Source organism: Antechinus flavipes, chromosome 6, assembly GCF_016432865.1.
Source record: "Antechinus flavipes isolate AdamAnt ecotype Samford, QLD, Australia chromosome 6, AdamAnt_v2, whole genome shotgun sequence".
In the NCBI taxonomy this organism is placed as follows: domain Eukaryota; kingdom Metazoa; phylum Chordata; class Mammalia; order Dasyuromorphia; family Dasyuridae; genus Antechinus; species Antechinus flavipes.
The window spans coordinates 82,134,228-82,156,435 of record NC_067403.1 but is presented as its reverse complement, the minus strand read 5'-3'; the positions used below and the strand labels follow the sequence as shown (position 1 = coordinate 82,156,435).

At 34.8% G+C, this 22,208-nt stretch overlaps 1 protein-coding gene across 2 annotated transcripts; it reads left to right on the top strand.

Moving 5' to 3' along the window:
• The first annotated feature begins 6,884 nt into the window (after positions 1-6,884).
• Positions 6,885-16,229, top strand: FGG (fibrinogen gamma chain). Of its 2 annotated transcripts, XM_051965061.1 has the most exons (10): positions 6,888-7,145; positions 7,264-7,308; positions 7,513-7,693; positions 7,796-7,889; positions 9,689-9,819; positions 10,892-11,025; positions 11,395-11,579; positions 12,169-12,446; positions 14,653-14,819; positions 15,408-16,229. In XM_051965061.1, the coding sequence occupies exons 1-10, from the start codon at positions 7,068-7,070 to the stop codon at positions 15,420-15,422; spliced, it is 1,308 nt and encodes a 435-aa protein (XP_051821021.1). In that variant the 5' UTR covers positions 6,888-7,067; the 3' UTR covers positions 15,423-16,229. The 2 variants fall into 2 exon arrangements, with proteins under 2 accessions (XP_051821020.1, XP_051821021.1); XM_051965060.1 differs by lacking the exon at positions 15,408-16,229 and having other exon boundaries at positions 6,885-7,145; positions 14,653-14,861.
• Positions 16,230-22,208: the final 5,979 nt, after the last annotated feature.

The following is a 22,208-nucleotide window of genomic DNA, read 5'->3' as shown; positions in this document are numbered from 1 at the left end:
GGTGATTCAGGCCAATTCCAATAGACTTGTGATGGAGAGAGCCATCTGCATCCCGAGAGGGAACTATTGGTACTGCATGTGGAACACAACAAAGTATTTTCACCTTTTTGTTTTTTGCTTGCTTATTTTTTCTTTCTCATTTTTCCTGCTTTTGATCTGATTTTTCTTGTGTAGCATGATAAATATGGAACTATGTTTAGAAGAATTGTACATGTTTAACCTATATTGGATTACTTCCTGTCTAGGGGAGTGGGAGGAGGAAGGAAGGAAGAAAAATTTAGAACACAAGATTTTGCAAGAGTAAATGATGAAAACTATCTTTGCATGTATTTTGAAAAATAAAAACTATTATAAAATTTGTGTCATATTCTGCATAGATTTATTATAATTAGACTTAAAATGTTTTTTCTTTCTCTGTTTTCTTTAATGATATTATTTCTTTCCCAAATAATAGAAAGAATGCAAAGTCTGCATGTGGATGGCTCTATAACTATTGCTTGTGAGAACTGATCACCATAGAAAAACCAGCAGATTTCTTTCATTTCACAGCTGTTTGTTTTTCTGGCTTCATATACAATTATTCCTAGGGAACTTTTGGTTTAGCCTGATATCTTCAAACTTTTTTCTCCTCAATAAATTTTTTGACCATGTTGTGGTGAGACATTATGAGGTAATATTATTCATAATCTATACATCTTGCACATAATGCCCACTAAAATATTTTATTGTATTAACTCTTCCATCATGATATTGCAAAATGTTTTGTAAATAAACGTGTATTGTGCCATTCTTACCCTATATTACCTTGACAAATGACTTACCTTTCTATGATTCAGTTTTCCTCATCTGCAAAATGGGAATAATAAGAATAATATACCTTGAAGTGTTGTTGTGAGGAGCAAATGGAGTAAGATATTTAATGTGCTTGAAAAATGCTATATAAATTTCCACATATTATTCATCATGAAGTGCTTTAAATCCTTCTATTAATAGATGTCATTGTGTTCAACATATTGATTCCTGAAATAGCACAAAGGCTCCTCAGCAAATCCACAGTAATACAAAATAGATTAGTCTAGCTATGCATGTTGCAAAAATAAAATGAGTAATAGGCTCATACATATATATGTATTTATATTTATATTTCTGAGAATAGAACAATTTGGTTAAACTGATTCCTCCTTTGTTTTAAAAAGTATAACATATTGTTCAACCTTTCAAGCCTCCTTAATCTTTCCCAAAAATGTTTGTTCTTGTTGATCCTGCTGACAGCTTGTTCTTCAGTAATCCAGCACAAGACTAGTATCAGCCAAATGTTTAGGTTAGACTCTGATCTTTCTCACTTGCAAAACATTCAATAAATATTTGGACTCATTACTTATCTACTTCTGCAAATCCTATTTTTGTTTATCCAATAGAGTTCACTGTTCTGGCACTCAAGGTAAAGCATACATTGCAATAAGTATTTTGAAAGCAAGGTTAAAAATAAAAACCTTCCTCAAAAAAGTAAAATTTTTAAAAATATTGATAGTTAAGTTAATAAAAGTTTAGATATTCTTTGTTCATTTACACTGAAAGAAGGTATTCTAATTTCCACAGAAGTAATAACTCAAGCTAAGCAAAATAGCCACAAATTCAAAATGGAAATCAAATTCTTATTCCTTTTATTAAAAATTATAGCACATGTCAGATTATAGAATGAACTGGAAAAAAAGCAAGAGCATCCATAAAGCTAGATAAAATGTATTGTTTAATTGGTCTTTTGTCTCTTCATGTTTTTAATATCATTCCCAATTGGAGAAGTCAAGTGCTCATGTGGTCCAATTATTAAGTCTGACTCTAATCAGAAACTTCCCCAGAATCTCATTTTGCCATGACCTTGAAAGGAAGTACTCTTTTAAAAAACTATCTTTTTGGGACTGTGGCCCAATCCTTTGGTTCTTTAATATCTATTTTTCATAATATAGCATTTAGCAATCACACACTCAAGGAGGATCAGGGACAGCCTTATCTCTCTTCCTTGCCGAGGAAACAGGGTGTATCATTGTCACACTGGGCTGAAAAGGGAAGATAGAGTTTTTAAATTGAATCCTCACAGGGAAAGGATTAGTTAATATATAAAGGATAGTGTCTAAGATGGTGAAAGGAGAAAAATGGGTCAAGCTGTCTGGGGTGCATATTCTATATAGTCACATGGAAATTGTGTGGATTCAACTTAGACATAAAATCCAGCTTGGCTTAATTTATCATACATCTGGATTTTTAGCACCAAACTCTTTTACTCTGGGCCCGTTAGACTATTTATCCTTGCTTACAATTCTATATAACCTGCAGATTCATGTTGCAATTCTTTCTCCAATTACTAGATGATTTTTTTTCTATTGCTTGTTTCTCTGGGTCTCATTTGTATGACTTCCTGGCCAAGGTAGGGCCCAGATCACCTGGAAGATCATGAATCCTAACCTGGTTGACCAGGAGCCAATAACTTCATTTCTCCTCCCTACATCAATTTTCTGGTATTTTCATTGGCAAGTTCCAAGGAGACTGGCACATTGGCTTCCTTTGTTTTTATTTTCATTTGTTTGTTGTTGTTGTTGCTTTTTTTCTTTTTAGGCTCCTTTTCCTTGATCAAAATAATGAAATAGAAATAAATATTGCATTCAAGATGTTCATTTCCACTTTCCTTCAGTTATTATTTATAGACCATTCAAGCTAATGACTGCTTATGTGATCAAACTACAATTAAGATGAAATAACTCATCATATTTTTATTCTTTTACAAAAATCTAGTCTTGGAGAATAATATGTACTTGATCTGTAAGAACTTATGCCCTTTTATTTCTTGTTGAAATAACGATACCATCAGAGCATCTTCCTTGGATCACCTTGTCAATGTACTTCATCTCAAACTGGTGAGATATAATTGAATTTCAATTCAATACAAATTCAGTGTTGATATCGTTGATAAGGTTTTGTCACATAGATACCTTCTATCTGGAAACTGGGTAAAGAAGGTATATTTATTTCAAGTCATTGAAACACAAGTCTAGAAGAGACTTATAGAAGTGAGCAGGCCTTTAACTTTTAAGGATCTGTCACTTCCCTTAGGAATCCAAACAAGAATTTAAGAACTTTGGAATCAGGCAACAATTTAAACCCGTTTTCTCTTTTCACCAACTTAGACATTATCCTTTATATATTAACTAACCCCTCTCCTATGAGTTCAATTAAAAACCTCGATCTTCCTTTTTCAGCCCAGGATGACAATCACCCTGCTTCCTTGGCCAGGAAGACAGATAAGGCCGCCCCTGATCCTCCTTGAGCTTTTCCATTCGACTAGATAATATTGATAGTTTGTTTAGTTCAAGTGGGGTGACAACAAATGATCATTCTTTGCAATTACAATATAGTTTGGCAGTGGAAAGTGTTGTTTTCAAGCCAAAACACAAATAATAAGATGCCAGGTAAATAGCCTTTTGGCCTAAATTCATTTTCTTTGTATTAAATCAATACTGATTTATTCTGTTTTTTCAAGAATAACCTTGTACATAAAGTAACCCTGATTTAAGAAATCATCTTGCTTCCAGAATTTCATTAATCATTTGTTATTTCTCATCAGGATTGTCAATCAAAGCATGAAAGAGCATAGTTTGTTAAACATTAATTAACCTAAATATTACTAGACTGAAATTAGGATACACAGTTGTCAGTAAACCAGTGGGTAACCCAATCTTCTGGGAAATTATAAGAAGAGGTCACTATGCTTCCCAGTGTTCCTGGTGTAGAGGCTAAAGTTGGATCTTTGTTTACTTCTCCACTGCACTCCCTGTAACTGCATTCGTTCAAGAAAAGTGGCAAAAGTGACATCCTATATTCTGATACATCTCTGCTTTGGACTTAGACATGATTTATGATTGGATAAATCACTTCACCTGTATTAATTGCTTTCATCTTTCCTCTTAAAAACCAATTGCCAAAGGGCGAATTAATTGAAGTATGAAAGAGTTGGACCAGATATCTCCAATTTCCCTTCCAATTTGAGATCCTAGAGGACCTATGGTTTACGAATATTATTTTAATTCAATGTTGTATTTAATATATGCATATTAATAACATAAAAATTGAATAGTATTTAATTGTGTTTCCCAACAACCCTGTAGTAGGCGCTAAGTGCAAAAACTTAATAGATGAGAAAACTAACCATTCTGGTTTAACATAGCTAATAAAGACCTGAGTTAGAATTTGAATTCAGATCTTCCTGAATCCAAATCTATACTCTATTTACTGTTCCACCTAGGTGCCTTGGTCACTCATTTTGCATTCGGACCACTGGAAAAGAAGTAGTCTGAAATTTAAAGGCCATTTGATTCACTTAATAAACATTTCTCAAACACCTACTAAATAAGATTCCTCCAGGTCTCAAGGATCTTATTGGCAAATAGGTTCCCTTTGACATGCCATGTCTATAATCATAAAACATATGTAAATCATATAGGCTCATTAACCCCAACTTTATCTTTTTACAGAGGAAGAAATTAAGATTCAAGTCATGAAATTACTTATACAAACCACAAAGCATCTAAGAAAAGTCAGATCAGGATTAGAACTCCAGGTCTTCTGACTCTCAAGTCTACTACAAGATACTTCTGCAATGATTTATGAAAAAATATCAATAAACATTGTGGTAAATTTATAGCAATATGAGTTACAAAATCAATACATCTTTTATTGCATTTCTTTGACTAATACATTTGTCAACAATTATGAATTCCTGGTTCTACAAAAACAAAATATGGAACAAGAGAACTAAGAATATTTATAATTATGTTACATGTTGTAACATACTTCAATACTTCAGAGTTCTGTGATTCCATTGGTATAGATATATTCCATTAATGGATACTGTATCTGTATATTCCTTAGGAATGGGATCTAAGTTACTATAGCTTCCAAAATTTGTGGCCAAATTTCTGACGATAAGCTTCTCTCAACATAGCTACACTAGTGTTCAGAAAGATATACAGTGCTTTCCTTGGTCTAAATCAGAAGCTATTCTCATGAGATAAGTTCAATGAATGAATTCTATCTGGTAGCATGGCCAGTCAAAAAACAACTATTAAGTACTTACTATCATTGGGCACTGTGTTAACAAAGGAAAAAGGAAAACAAAGGAAGACAAAAACAGGGTACCTGATTTCTGGGACCACACATTCTAAAGGGAGAGAGGAATAACAAACATACAAACAACTATGTATATATAAGATACATAATTGTATCTTGTAATATGTAGTGTACAGTGCTGGATTTGCTGTGTGATCTTGGACAAGTCATTTAAGCCTCATTTTCCTCATCTGTAAAATGTACTAGTTGGATATACAATAATGATATATCAAAAACTTGATATATGTTAAAATTTGAATCTATGTCTTCCTAATTCTGAAGTTGATTCCTTATCCACTGTTTCTCACTATGATAACATTAATCTCCATCATTCCAATAACTGAGGGTGAGTCTGCTTTCCCCTCATGAAGGGAAAGTACTGCAATATCTGTATCCTTAGGATTCTATTTCTTCTTTCTTCAAATCCATGTTTTTTTCAGTCTTGGTGACTAGGTTTTTCCCAGACATGACTTAGATAAGAGAATGGTTGTTTTGTTACTGAGACCTGGTGTCCTGGAGAAACCAGTCAAAACCAAGAAAGAAAGAACTTTCCTTAACTGAACTTAAAGATAACACTTCACTCTTTAATCACCTGTCATTTAGAGTACTCTAAATGTCTCTTAATTGGTCTTCCTGGTGTGTCCTGACTTTCTAGACTTCAAAATCATGTTTTAGTTGCTGTAGAATCCTAGAAATTTTTTAAGTACCTAAAGACTCCTCATTCTGGAACATCTAACTATCCATACTTACACTGAGCTATCCCTCCACTGGATGTGCCTCCTTTGCCCAATTGGTGAACTCTTCTGGGAACTTCTGTTTTGTGAAGGAGGAACTCAAGCTGTTAAGTTTTCATCCCCCTCTAGATCTATTCCTAACTTTCTGGACTTTAAAACCACATCCTCATGCCTGATACCTTCATCTTCCCTCCTCATTCTCTCCCTGGAAGCTCATTGAAAATTGGGATTGTTTCATTCTTTATACTTGCATCCTTTGCACTTAATACAATAGGTGGCACACTTAATATGTATTTATTAGTTGATTAATTCAATCCAAAGGTATTGATTCAGTTGAATGGCATTGAAATCTTATAGCAATATGATTATATGCCTTTTGGTAAAAAAGATCAGGGATTACACTATAAAATCATCTATCACTTCTGCTACTGAGAAAAACTAAAAAGACCTTGAATATCATCAATTTCTGGCAGTATTGACAACATGACATATAAATTATATGTGTGTGTGCATTGGGGGGGAGACAGAGAGTCTCCTCATACCATACCCCTGTCCCATAACCTGCACTCTGGCACAAATGTCGATTGATCCCATCCAAAGGCTTGGGAGAGAACATTTCAAAAGTAGGTGAGAATACATTGACACTGGGCACCTTCCTAAATTCAGTCTGGGTTCATTCCATTCTAGGTCACATATCACTGCCTGTTATCTCAATCATGTCGGGGAACTGATTGCTTCACGCAGACTCCGTCCCTTATCTTGTCCATAGGGCAACAGCTAATACTTGACCAGGCTTTTAGGATACTGTTGCTTCAGAGAGAAAAGGTTGGCTTTGACCAAGAGTTGGGGGTGTTGAGGGGGAGGAGCAGAAACATATGCAAAATCTGGGAATCTGTGGGAGGGTAGGCGGGAGACCAGGAAAAGGAGAGGGGGAGGGAAGAGGAGGAGGAAGCGAAGGAGGAGGAGAAAGAGGAGCAGAAAGAGAGAGAGAGAAAGAGAGAGAGAGAGAGAGATTTCTCCACCCTTCCCGTAAGTCAGTCACTTGATTGGCTCTTGGCGGACTGTGATCAACATCATCCTTGGAGTTCATATAAAAGAGAAGGAAGAGAGTGAGACATTCACAGTTGCTTGCTCTGCAGACAGGGGACAGAAGGACAGAGCACTCCAGACACAATGCAGTTGTCCTGGCATCCCCGGAGGTTAGCTCTGTATTGTTCCACGTTACTCTTAATCGTTTCAACATGTCAAGCAGTAAGTGTGACTACACCATTACTATTTTGATATATATTTTTAATACAACTTTTGGAATTGAATCAAGAAAAAAACATTGTGATCAGCTAGTGAAATTTCTGTTGTTTCCCTTCCACAGTATATCGCCACCAGAGACAACTGTTGCATTTTAGACGAGAGATTTGTAAGTAGTTGTGGGTCTCTTGTTTTGTGTTTGACAGGGAGGGGCCTTAGAGAATAAGAAACCCAGGACATATGGCAGAGGAAATTAGTGGTTTGGGGTAACTGGGGTTTGCTTGTCATTGTCATTTGAATCCTGGGGGATTTGAGTCAGAACTCTTCAATAGAGAAGTATTTGGAAATGTGCTCTGTCGGAATTATCTTGCAGGGTAGCTATTGTCCAACTACTTGCGGGATTGCAGATTTCTTAACTAAATACCAAAGCACCATAGACAAGGACCTTCGCTACATGGAAGATACCTTAAGGAATATTGATAATAGCACGGCAGAAGCCCAACTGCTAATCCAGAAAATCCAAATTGGCCAGGGTTCTGATCCAAGACCTCAAAGTAAGAACAAACACAAAACTGAAAAAACAGAAGAGCCATTCTTCCCACCTCCTTTTTCTTTTCCTTAGTGATATATTTTCTTTGTGTGATCCCTTTCTGTAGATGTGATCAATGATGCGATGAAGAAGTCAAGGAAGATGATTGACGAGATTATGAAATATGAAGCATTGGTTCTCACACATGAAAACAGCATTAAGTAAGGAATTTGGCTTATAGGCTTGTTTTTTAAAGGCTACTCTAAATTCAGTACTTCTGGGAGGGATATTTTCTACATCTAGTTTTTTCTGTCTCCAAAAGCTAAAATTGCTGAAAATGCTTGACTATTTCAAAATGCCATAGGGAAGAATTTCTATGCCATAGAAATTTGTTCTGTCTTTCTTTTCCTTTTTCATAGCAGTCTATGTGCCTTAATTTTTTTTTCCCTTTCTCCTATCAGATGAAAGAGTAAGGAATTTAGAGTAAAAAAAACCCAAATTCAAATTCTTACTCTGTGATTTTATTCACTTTAGATGAGTCATTTCATCTCTGATCCTCACTTCCCTTTGATTGCCACTGTCTAACTATATTTTTTCCTCTTTGGTGTTACGTCTCATGTTCATGTTCATGAACTATTGAAATGATTTCTTTTCATGTGGCATTAGAGTACTTTTATTTTTTTGAACCCTTGAAGGGATCAAGTGTTGGATCATAAAAAATTTACTTTCATTTCTTTTCTACATTGTTTTTAAAATAGCATAGCACTTTAGGACTGAATTGAATTAAATGATGAATTGAAGAATGGGCAAAAGGATTTCTTGACTGATTCTTATGTGTCAAGCATTATGCTAAGTGTAAAGGATATGAAGAGAAAAACAAGACATTCCTTGTCATCAATAAATTAATATTCTAATGGGAGTTATGACACATATATAGGAAGCTTCAGTCCTTAGTGACAGTAGCGAATGTCAGGAAGACAATCCAAAACAAAATATTGGACTTCCTCAACTCCATTATATAAGAAAGGTCAATAGGACATCATCCTATAAGAATAAGGTTCCAGCTATGTTTGATGTCCATATGATTAAAACTAAGTCCCCTCAATTGAACTCCAATAGATATGAAAATGAAAAGGAATTGTTAGGAGGTACTTGAATGTTCTTGATTTTCTGACCTACTTTCTTGGGAGATGACATAGATGCTGAATTTGAAGTCCAAAAACTTAGGTTTAAGTCCAGGGTGGTATATTTCAGAGTTATGTGATATGGGGTGTCAGGTACCCTTCTTAAGACTCAGTTTTCTCTTCTGTAAAATATAGAAAATATTCATACCACCTTTTTCATATAGTGATCATGAAAAAAGGTTTTATAAGCCTTAAAGTGTGATAGAAATGTGAACTAATATCAAATTGCTTGGCAAAAATAGCTTAAGTCCAAAAAAAATCATCTTTGATCTGCGGTTGGCAGGGATCTCAGTGTTCTTCCAATCTAATGTCTTCATTTTGCTGATTACACAGATTAAGTGAAAGAACCAGGATATGAATACAGCTCGCTGAAATCTCTCAAATCCAGCACTCTTTCTATTATAGTTTTGTGGCATTTTAATGTGTTGCCTATGCGATGCCCACCAGCTGCCCTTTTTGTTCCATTCCTGCTCATGAGGAATAAGATCAAAATGAGTCCCAAAGGTCTTTGTTTACAGAGCAGAGAGAGTTCTTTCTTCATACCACATGGCTGCCATCTAGATGCAGACATTCAGACTGAAAATATACTCGTTTTAACAATATCTGTTATTAAATTTTTTTTTAATTTTCCCCCATGAAGATTAGAGTGCATGTCCTCGACCCCATCTATGTCATTTTACAGCTTTTATCAAAAAAGAAAAAATGAACAATTATATCTTGGATAATTCTTGGGAAAATAAGGCAACATTTATTAAAGAGACAATTATTAGGTTCAAACAAATCCTCAATTATTTTCTTTTTGTTTTCTTTTGTTTCGGTTTTGTTTGTGCTTATAGGTATTTGCAAAATATCTTGCTTTCAAACAACCAAAAGATTCTTCAATTGAAACAAAAGACAGATGAACTTGAAGCCAAATGTCAGGAGCCTTGTAGAGATTCAGTTCAAATACAAGAAACTACTGGAAAGGGTGAGTGAGATATTAATTCTATTTTCGGGAGGTAGAGGCAGAGTGCAATTGTTTCACTGCTACTCACCTTGTGCTCAGCTATCCCGTGACACACAAGGTGAGCTATCTCCCAATTCTTAGGGTGTCACTGGCTGTCCCTCATGCCTGAAATGCTGTCTCTCCTGACCTTTGTCTATTAGCTTCCCTGGTTTTCTTTTAAATCTCATCTAAGTCCCTGCAAGTTTCTGCGAGAAGCCTTTCCCAATTCTTCTTGATCTTAGTGCCTTCTCTAGCCTAGTCCACTTTATCCTGTATGTATCTTGTATATACATAGTTATTTTTGCATACTCTAAACTGTGGACTCCTTCCTTACATTCCCTGTGCTTAGCACAGTACCTGATACAAAGTAAATGCTCAATAAGTGCTAGTTGACAGATGGATTTACTGTTCAGATGGTTCAAGAGGGATTATAGTGCATACATCCTTCAGGGAATGAAAACATTGTGCAATTTGGAAGAAAAGTGAATCTGGTCAAGAAGCTGAAGGCTTTCTGAATTATGGTCGTGGGATTCCAAGATTGAAAGGATTCTTGAGACTATCTAGTTTAACTTGAACTAGAACAAGAATTTCATCTCTAGCCATTTAGATATTTGGTCATTCAGCCTCTGCTTACAAATCTCTAGTGAGAGGGAACCCACTAGATTTTGAGACAATTTATTTCATGTTTGGAAAGTCCTAATTATCAGGATGCTTTCCTTACATTTGGTTCTCTGCAAATTTCACTATTGCTCCTCATTCTGATCTTTGGATCCAATAAGAACAAGTTTAATCTATTATCCAAATGAAGGCCTTACAGATACTTGAAGCCAGCTATCCTGCCGTAACCCCACCAAGTCTTCTCTTTCTCTGTTAAACATTCCCAGGTTTTTTGTTTATTTTTAGCAAATCCTCAAATAGCCTAATGTCAAACTCCTTTCTCATCCTGATTGTTCTCCTCCAATGAGCTTCAGCTTAACCATGTACTTCCCAGAATGTTACCCCAGAATGAAACAAGAAGAACTTCAGTGACTGACACAATGTGATTTTCCAACAGATTGTCAAGACATTGCAAACAAGGGGGCCTCAGTAAGTGGCCTTTACTTTGTCAAGCCATTAAAAGCTAAGAAGCAGTTCTTAGTCTACTGTGAGATAGATTCATCAGGCAACGGATGGACTGTGCTTCAGAGGGTATGCTCTTATTCTCTTCCTCTATTCTCTCTCCCTATTGTTATTCTTTATGCTTGTCCTGGATCCTGAAATGATTAACTATGGCTCTAGACTTGACATTCATTAAGGTTCCTTCCACCTACAAATCCTGCACTGTACTTCCTGTTTCAATTATTATTTCAAAGAAATGAGAGTTGGAACCTTTGATTGTTAGCTATTTTAGAGCACAGAATGAGCCCTTTTGATTAAAAACAAGAATCCACAATCTGAGTCCTTATTCAGAGCCTCAAAGTCATCTATTCATTTACCAATATTTTAAAATAAAGCTATGACAGTATTAATTTGTTGGTCACTAATCATCTGCTTTTGCTTTTACAAATATTCTATTAGAGAGTGGACGGGAGCCTGGACTTCAAGAAAAACTGGATTCAGTATAAGGAGGGATTTGGACATCTGTCTCCAACTGGCAACACAGAGTTTTGGCTGGGAAATGAAAAGATTCACCTTCTAACCACCCAGACTACAATTCCATATGCATTAAGAATAGAATTGGAAGACTGGGCTGGCAAAACCAGGTAAAATTTAAGAGAAGTGTCTTAAGACAAAAGACTCCCTGGAATTGATCTTTGTCAGTTGTTTGCCATAGGGGAACTTGGCAAATCAGTAAGGTAAAAGCCAAGTAATGAAATGTTCAAACCAAGGATAATGACTAGGAGAATAACCATGGTTCTGTCTACAGAAATTCAGCCAGTTTTTCAGCTCTTCAAAATATCTGGACTTTTTGGCATGAGAGTAGCATGTAGCCCTGTGCATAATAGGTTCTTAATAAATTATTGTTTAATTGAGTTGTCTCAATTATACATTATATATTATAAATTATACATCTACACGAGTAGTGTTTTTTTTTGAGGACAAGGGTGTCTCCTACTTGCCATGAGTAGCTGTAGACCCAGCATGCATGTTGCCCACATGTAAGCTGCTCCATATAGCTATCTATTTTCCATTGCCAGAAACTGAAGTATAAATGTGTACTTTATGTGTAAACACCATGACAGCCTCTAATAATAATGCTGATATCTCCCAAAAATGATCCTTTGTACAATGAAGCTTCTGTAAGAAGTGATGGAACGGAGGTCACTGAAGAATCTATTCCCTTTTCCACAGCACGGCTGACTACGCCATGTTCAAGGTGGGGGCTGAAAATGACAAGTACCGTCTGACCTATGGCTACTTCATTGGAGGAGATGCAGGAGATGCCTTTGATGGTTTTGACTTTGGTGATGATCCAAGTGACAAATTTTTCACCTCCCATCTCGGCATGCAATTCAGTACCTGGGACAACGACAATGATAAATATGAAGGCAACTGTGCTGAACAGGATGGCTCTGGCTGGTGGATGAACAAATGTCACGCAGGTCACCTCAACGGTGTTTACTACCAAGGTATTGTCATCTCTTGTTTCCTGGATCATTATATAGTTTTCATGAAAGATAAAAATACCAGTGTGCTACCATGAGTTGCTGTCAGAAGACCTAGATTAAAATCTGCCTCTTCTATGACCTTAGTAAGATGCTACAAAAACACTGAGCAAGCCATTTTACATCTTTGATTTCAGATTCCCCGTATATAAAATAAGGCTGACAGATTATAAATTTCTTCTTTTTTAATAGCTTTTTCATGTAACAGACTATAAATTTCTAAGTCTCTTAAAACTCTGGACCTATGACCCTATGATCCTAATTATATACAAAGAGTGAAAAATAGTGAGATATATAAATGCTTTTACTATTTTCCCCTCTTCTTTTCATTGGATAAAGCCTGTCTACCACAGGTTTGACCTTCTCCCAGTATTAATATATCAGTCTGCAAAAATCAATCCACTGATTTGTCATGAGCTCTACAATTTTCACCATTAAAGTTATTCTTTGTAGTTATTGCACTGTTTCCAGAAGTTATCCCCTCTCTTATTAAATTTACATGTCACCTGAGTAGTATAATTTGCCAATAAGCAAACAAAAGATGTATGTGTATGTATACATATATATATTTATATGTGGATATATGGATATGCAAATATAGATAGATATGTATTTGTCTTAATTACCATCTGCATGGTAATTAACAAATTACTGACAGAATAGGTTAAAGGATGCATTTTCTTGATGATAAGGGGTCACAAAAGAGCTAAAACAGAAAATATATTCAGAAATGTGGGCAACAGAGCAGAAACAGTGTATAAAGAGGTATTGGGAGAGCAATGCATACCTGGATCAAGAGTAAACCAAATATTGACAACCTACTTTGTGTATATTTTTTGCCTCCTGAATTCTCATGCTCTCTCAGTAAAATCCTTCTCCAAGGTCCTTAGTTCTACCCTTTCAACCTTCAGAATATAGACTTCAATCCTTCAGAACTTCAGGGCTTCTTAAATTTTTTCTACTCATGACCCCTTTTCACCCAAGAAATTGTTATACAGCCTTGGGCAATTAGACATATAAAATAGGTATACAAATCCAACATTTACTAACAATAAATCACAATTTTGTGATCTCCACATTCAGTGACTCCAAATGGAGTCATGACTTAGAGTTTAAGAAGCTTTGATCTAGCTGATAATCTACCTGAGGTCTTGTCAGTAGGGACATTTGTTCCTGAATGTTATTACATGTTGCTTTTAAGCAGCTTGATGTCCTTGAGTCCTTTCTCTTGCAAAACTCACTGTACTATTGACCATTAAACCAGGGATTTTGCTCCATGAGATATTGACTTCTGCTTCTGTCATGGAAGCTGTGTGACTAAGGTCATTTCCATGTATCATGCTATTGACTCTTGACTCACCTTTGTACTAGATATTTTTAAAAAGTTATTTTTTGAAGTTCATGAGGTTTGCTTTTTACTTTATAGTAATGCTGTTAGCAACATTCCAGCACCATTTTCTGAAAAACACTATTACTGGCTCAATTAAGTATACCCACTGGAGATGGGCAAATTATCCCCTCTAGGTAATATGGTGAGTTAAAAATTTGAGCCTTTTTGACTTGCCTTGAATTTGTTGATTTCAAAATTGCTAATTTCAATGAGGAAGGATCATTAGATATTTTAAGAGCAATTTGGAATATCCCTAGACTCCAGATAAATAATATATATAGTATTAAATGGATGAAAATGAAAGGAAAACCTTTTATTAGGTGTTTACTATATGTATATAAATAATTGTTGAATTGAAATAAATCTAGAACATTTCAATCTTTTGTGCTAAGAAAGCATATAATAATAAAAATTAACTTTTAGTCATCTGAAAATTGGAATAATGACATCTACCCCTTAGAGTATTGTGAGGATAATAAGATAAAATATCTTAAAGTGCTCTGAAAACCTTAAAGAGCTTTATTAATATTATCACTTTAATTATTTATATTATTTTAGAATTATTATTAAAACATGATTTAATATTATTACTGCAATTATCATTATTAGGTTTAAGCCTTATAACTTTAATGGTATAGGAAACTCCATCAATCAATGTAAGAACATCAAATGTTTCAGAATTTTTTGGATGTTGGAGTTTACTGGGTTACTGAAAATATCCATACTTCTGTTTCAAGGAGTTTCAGACAATGAGATATATTTGCATAATTTATGTTTCAGGGGGCACTTACTCAAAATCATCAACTCCCAATGGCTATGACAATGGTATTATCTGGGCTACCTGGAGATCAAGGTGGTACTCTATGAAGAAAACTACTATGAAGATTATTCCATTCAACAGACTTTCAATAGATGGCCAGCAACATCACTTGGGTGGATCCAAACAGGTGGGCTCAGATCATTTGTTAAAATAGACTATAAAGAAATGATTGAACATTGTATGTGTTTTTCATAAGCATTGTCCAGCTCATTTCACAAGACACATGAATTCTCCTTTCCATATTCTTTTCATCTTTCACTTCCACTTCCTATACTTGCATTCAGCCTGAGATGAAATTTACCACCTACAGTTTGGCTTTGTCAGACAAATAACCTCATGTTAGAATATTTTATGCTTCCACATTTTAAAAATGAAGTATTAGCTTCTAGTATGCACTTACAACTTATCTAAATATAAATATATATGTAGAAACATACATATATTTGCATATTTTAAATATATGTATATATGTATGTGTGCATTTATATATACATATGTATGTGTATATGCAAACTCTGGCTATACACTGAAGTTCAATTTGTTGTTGAAAAGTAACCTTCTTAAGATAAATTTTGGTAATTATTTGTCATTTGTGTATTGTAGTGGTTTAAAAAATTTACAAGTAATATTTTTAAGCCAGTAATTCGTAATATTTAATACTCTTGCTTTTAAAGTAAAGAATTATAGCACTTTTTTTTTTCATTTTTTGCCATAGGTTGGAGACAATTAAAAAAGATGTTACAAACATGACCTTTAAAGGACTTTTATCTGAACAGAGACAATTTTATCAACGGAAGAGTGGACTTGTTTTGCCACACATACTTCATTTTTGCAGTATTGATTTCCAGGACTGAAACTATCACAAATAACTTTGTGCATGTGATAATTTATCTCTGTGCCATTTCAATTAAAAAATTTCACATCCATGAACTAATGCCCCATGCTATTACTCGATCCTTAACTAAAACCAAAGGTATTTCACATTTAAGGATATGGATGGCACTCAAACGACAGGATGGTTATTTTGTGAAACATTAGGGGCAATTGTAGAAAAAGCAGAAGACAATTCCTGACTTCAAGAGGGTGGACAATGAGCTGCAATATAAGTTCAATGAAACAAAATACCAGTAATGAGGAATGACAGGAATGTAACACCTCTGCAGCCATAAACACAAATCACAAAGTTGCAGAGAATTAAACATAAACAACTGCTTTTATTCCAGGAAATACCCATAAGTGCCAAAGAAACATAGTGTGTGATATTCCAAAAGTCTCCGTGTATTTTTAAACTATTAATGACTTAAAATGCACTAAGATTTTTGGAACACTAATATTTAAAATATTGTGAACATTCATAATATGCCTGAATTTCAATATTTCATTCTATATTTTCTATTATTGTTGACTATGAGACTGTAAGCTCCGTAAGAGCAGGGATATCTCTATATATCTATATAAAATGTGTTTTCTCCCCACCCCAGCACAGTAGTCTTGTGTACAATAGGAGCTTAATAAATATTTCTGGCATTGAATTCAATGGAACTGACCTGGATTTTCCTTTTTGTGGCTTTTAGTTCATACATTTATATATTTATATGCTCCTCCTTCCTGTATGAGAATTCTAGGTCATTACCTATTTGCTCTGAAGAATCTAGAAGAATATAGCAAATGGGATCTCAGAAACTGTCTAGTCTTTAACTGCCTTGGAAACTAACATCCAAGGCTAGGAAGTGACTTACCCAAATTCATTCAGGCAATGGTACCACGTTGTCTCCAACTGATGACATCAATTATCAATCACTTCTAACATTTAAAAAAGGGGAAAAAAATAAAGATGGAGTCATCCAACAAGATCAGGAATATTTAGGGGGGAAATTGTATTAGATGAATTTTCTGTTCTGTGGCTCAGTAGCAAAAGCACACAATTTGCAGTCAAAGAACCTGGATTTGAATTTTGCCTATTCTTGCTGGGTGACTTTGGGCAAATCCTTCCATGTCTCTGAGGCTTTGTTTCCTTATCTATAAAAATGATAGGCTTAAAAGAAATGATTCTCAAGATCTCTTTTAGCCCTAAATCCTATTATCCTGATTCATCCATTCTGAAGAGCATTTTGAAACTATACTCAAAAGGCTATCAAACTGTGCATACCCTTTGATCCTGCAGTGTTACTACTGGGCTTTTATATCCCAAAGAGATCATAAAAGAAGGAAAGGGACCCATATGTGCAAAAATGTTTGTGCTAGCCCTGTTTGTAGTGCAAGGAACTGGAAATTGAGTGGATGACCATCAATTAGGGAATGGCTGAATAAGTTATAGTGTATGAATGTTATGGAATATTATTGTTCTATAAGAAATGATCATGGGACTGCTAAGTGGTGCAATGTATAGAGCACTAACCTGAAGTCAAAAGGGAGTTCAAATGTGATCTCAGACACTTAACACATCCTAGCTGTGTGACCCTGAGCAAATCTCTTAACCCCAATTGCTTCAGCAAAAAAAGAATGATAAGCAGGATGATTTCAGAGAGGTCTGGAGACTTACATGACCCAATGCTAAGTGAAATGAGCAGAACCAGGAGATCATTGTGCATGGCAACAGCAAGATTATACAATGATCAATTCTGATGGATGTGGCTCTCTTCAACAACGAGATGATTCAAACCAGTTCCACTTGCTTAGTGATGGAGAGCCATCTACAAACAGAGAGAGGAGTGTAGGAACTGAGTGTGGACCACAACACAGAATTTTCACTCTTTTTGTTGTTGTTTGCTTGCTTTTTATTTTCTTTCTCATTTTTCCCTTTTTGATCTGATTTTTCTTATGCAGCATGATATTTGTGGAAATATGTATAGAAGAATTGCACATATTTAACATGTATTGGATTACTTGCCATCTAAGGGAGGCAGTGAGGGGAAGAGAGGGAAAAAATTTGGAACACAAGGTTTTGTAAGGATGAATACAGAAAATTTTCCATGGTTATGTTTTGAAAATAAAAAGCTTTACAACAAACTGGGAAAACGTCTTTATAGTTAAAGGTTCTGATAAAGGCCTCATTTCCAAAATATATAGAGAACTGACCCTAATTTATAAGAAATCAAGCCATTCTCCAATTGATAAATGGTCAAAGGATATGAACAGACAATTTTCAGAGGATGAGATTGAAACTATTACCACTCATATGAAAGAGTGTTCCAAATCATTATTGATCAGAGAAATGCAAATTAAGACAACTCTGAGATACCACTACACACCTGTCAGTTTGGCTAAGATGACAGGAAAAAATAATGATGAATGTTGGAGGGGATGCGGGAAAACTGGGACACTGATGCATTGTTGGTGGAGTTGTGAACGAATCCAGCCATTCTGGCGAGCAATCTGGAATTATGCCCAAAAAGTTATCAAACTGTGCATATCCTTTGATTCAGCAGTGTTTCTACTGGGCTTATATCCCAAAGAAATACTAAAGAAGGGAAAGGAACCTGTATGTGCCAAAATGTTTGTGGCAGCCCTGTTTGTAGTGGCTAGAAACTGGAAAATGAATGGATGCCCATCAATTGGAGAATGGCTGGGTAAATTGTGGTATATGAATGTTATGGAATATTATTGTTCTGTAAGAAATGACCAGCAGGATGAATACAGAGAGGCTTGGAGAGACTTACATGAACTGATGCTAAGTGAAATGAGCAGAACCAGGAGATCATTATACACTTCGACAATGATATTGTATGAGGATGTATTTTGATGGAAGTGGATTTCTTTGACAAAGAGACCTAACTGAGTTTCAATTGATAAATGATGGACAGAAGCAGCTACACCCAAAGAAAGAACACTGAGAAATGAATATGAACTATTTGCATTTTTGTTTTTCTTCCCGGGTTATTTTTTACCTTCTGAATCCAATTTTCCCTGTGCAACCAGAGAACTGTTCGGTTCTGCAAACATATATTGTATCTAGGATATACTGCAACATATCTAACATATATAGGACTGCTTGCCATCTAGGGGAGGGGGTGGAGAGAGGGAGGGGAAAAATTGGAACAGAAATGAGTGCAAAGGTTAATGTTGTAAAAAAATTACCCTGGCATGGATTCTGTCAATATAGAGTTATTATTAAATAAAATAAAATAAAATATTTAAAAAAAGAAACTTAATATATGCTTGTTAAATTGATGAATTAATAAATAAATGGACACTAAAAAAAAGAATCAATTCAAAAAAGAAAAGAAAAGAAAAGAAAAAGCTTTAATAAAAAAGAAAAAAAAGAATCCTATTATCTTATTGCCACTTGCTTATGTTAAAAAAAAATTCCTATTCCAGTTGGTTATATTAATCAACATATGTTAATATATGTTAGTTTTGGGCAAAGGGAAAAAAAGTTTTCTTCCAACCAACCAAAAGCACAAATTCAAATATAATCCATTATTGGTTTTCCACAATATTGGAAGAGAGTAGTGATTCTAATAATTCAAATAATAGATAATCTAAAATCTATTTAGTTTCAGCTTTAAAAAATCAACTTGTTTTTTACACCCTGCTTAATCCTTTACTCTTTTGTAAAGATGCAAAGAATTCTGGGGCCTCCACCCACACAGTTAGACTTGGAAAGACTTCAGCTACTCTTTGTGGGAATGCTCCCAATCCACAAATATTGAGCTGGCTCGTTTGTTGCATGGAATGATCGTTAAGCAAACATCTTCTTCTAGGGAGATTCTGATTAAAGATAAACATGAGGTCACATCAAGCTCTTTCAAGTCCTTGAGTTGAAAATGGGTATGTTGTGTGATCATCAGTACCAAGATTGTTTCTAAGCTCATCGCTTGACTGGCTTACTCTTCTCCTAGTTAAAAATAGACTCTGGTGCTAGAGTAGTGGCAAGTAGAAAAATGTTTAAATGTTTTAGCTTAAAAGAAGGGAAATGGCAGGTTTTAGTTTATAAGATCCTTGCTTGATAGCAGGGATTGTTGGGTCTTATTCATTTCTATAACTTCATGATTCCCTATCACAGTGTCAAGCAGAGTGCCTTGCACATGAGAGTACCAAATAAATATGTTACATAAATGATTGCATAAAATATCCTTTCTGATTTCAATTTTACCAGTCCAACTGGAAGATAGAAACTGAAGAAAGGGAAAAGTACTCAAGTACTTATTTAGAGTATTAATTCTGCCTGATCAAAAGATAGTAGAGTATTGTAATTTAATGCTTAAATTGGAGTTTTTCCACCAATTTTAATACCTTCCTTTATCCCCAGTCCTATATAATCTCTAGGAAATCTCCTTGAAATCTATGTTGCTTCAGTCAAGAAGGAGACCTGTTAAAGGTTTTACCTTAAAAAGACACTTAACACTTCCTTGCTGTGTGACCCTTGGCAAGTCACAACCTCAATTGCCTCAGGGAAAAAAAAAGTATAAAATACAACTTTTAAAAACATTTGTTCTTTCAAATTTTGAGTTTCACATCCTCCCTCCCTCTCTCTCTCTCTCTCTCTCTCTCTCTCTCTCTCTCTCTCTCTCTCTCTCCCTCCCTCCCCTTTCTTTCTTTTCCTTTTTCCACATTAAGAAGATAAGAAATTTGATATAAGTTATATATATGTAATCATACAAATATTTCCATAATAGCCATATTATAAAAGAAAACAGAAAAAAATACAAAGAAAAATAAAGTTTTAAGAAGTTATGTTTTCAGACTCCATCACTTCTTTCTCTGAAGGTAGATAATATTTTTCATCATGAGTCCTTTGTAATTGTTTTAGATTATTGTATTGCTGAAAATAGCTAAGTCAATCACAGTTGATTACTCTGTTGTTGATTACAATTACAATTGTTACTGTGTACAATATTCTCCTGATTCTACTCATTTTACTTTGTATCAGATCACTTAAGTTTTTCCAGGTTTTTCAGAGAGCATTCTGCTCATCATTTTTTACAGCATAATAATAAGTAAAACAAATATTACTGCTTCTTCTTTAATGCAATTTCCTTTGATCAATAATATCAGTTTCTGATGTAGAACCATTTGACAGTAGAGGGACTTTAGTGGTGTAGTGAATCAAATACTGAACTTGTGTTTGAATTCTGCCTCAGAATTCTGAAGAACTAACAAGCTGTATGACTCTGGGTTAGTCACTTAAATTCACTCAGTTTCAGTTTCTGTATAACATAAGAGTAATAATAATAATAATAATAAATAATAATAATACTGCAGATTTTACCATCATTCTTCAACTGTCTTTTTCAATTCTCCCTTCTTTCATTGTTGAGTTTCTCATGGAACTTCCATTTTGAAGAAAGGCCAAGGCAACTAACCAGACAAGTTATTTTTTATTCTGCAGATTTTTTGTCACTATACTTAAGCTACTATCTCCCTCTGCCTCATTCTAGCACTCCTAAATTCATTTCTAGAATTTCTATTTTGAGGAAGGAACCAATCTAGCCATCCTCCTTTAGTCTTAGAATGGACTATAAACTTACAATTTATCTTTTTGTATTATTCAGGCAGAAAAGAAAACCTTACATAAAGTTTAATGAACTGAGAATCAGGTCATAAAGCCTGCCATCCTCATGGAACAAATTTGGATCGTGTCTTGTTGTTTTGCGGGGAGGTGCTTTAATAGATCTGTGGTCTCTTCAGTTTGGTCAATTAAATTTGCTGATGGAGACAATGACTCATTACGCCTTCTCATTCTTTGCCATTCTTGTCCATGTTGCCTGTCTACATGAAATGGTCAGGTTGTATTCTTCACAAAAGAACTAGAGAATCGATGTGATTATTTCAATACTTGAGTTAAAAACTGTTTTCCAAAAGGAACAAAAGGGTTTGAAGCCTATTTCATATAAACTATTTATCTGCACAGTACAAATCACTCAATAATTCTTTCTCAACCTCAATATTACTTCCCTGTGCCTACTCAAATTCAGAAGCACTCATCACACAGTGGTGAAGCTTAGATCAAAGTGCTTTTCACAAGGTCACAGATTTTGAAAATCTGCAGCCAGAGCATTTTTGTGTTGACAGTGATCAGCTTGTTGTGCTGAATCAGGACTTCAGGCTGTAAAGCTACAGAACTGTGCTCTTAAGTCAACAGCCATCATTGTTTGCTTATTGATTCCTTTGTTTACTTGGTTTTGCTTATTTAATTCTTTTTGACCTACATAAAAGTGAAAAACTCACACATAAATATTTTCCCCAGTATGAAAGGGGTGCCCTTTTACTGTCTGAATAAATCACAAGAGATAAATGGTAAGTTTATACAGCATTCTAGGACTAAATGATGTACAAAAGGGATTCAGGTAACATGTCAGTAAAGGTTCAAAGATGACATACTAAGAATATTTAAGGTAGACTGCTGTCAAATACTAGGATAATTCAGTTAACCAAATCACCTATTAGAATATATGGAAGAGACTTCTGAGTGATATTGAATGAATTGTCTCGATGCCTTCAAAGATAGAGTAAAGGCTTCAATTCAATGCAGTTCAACCAGAATTCATTAAACTCATATTATGAAGTTTTAGAG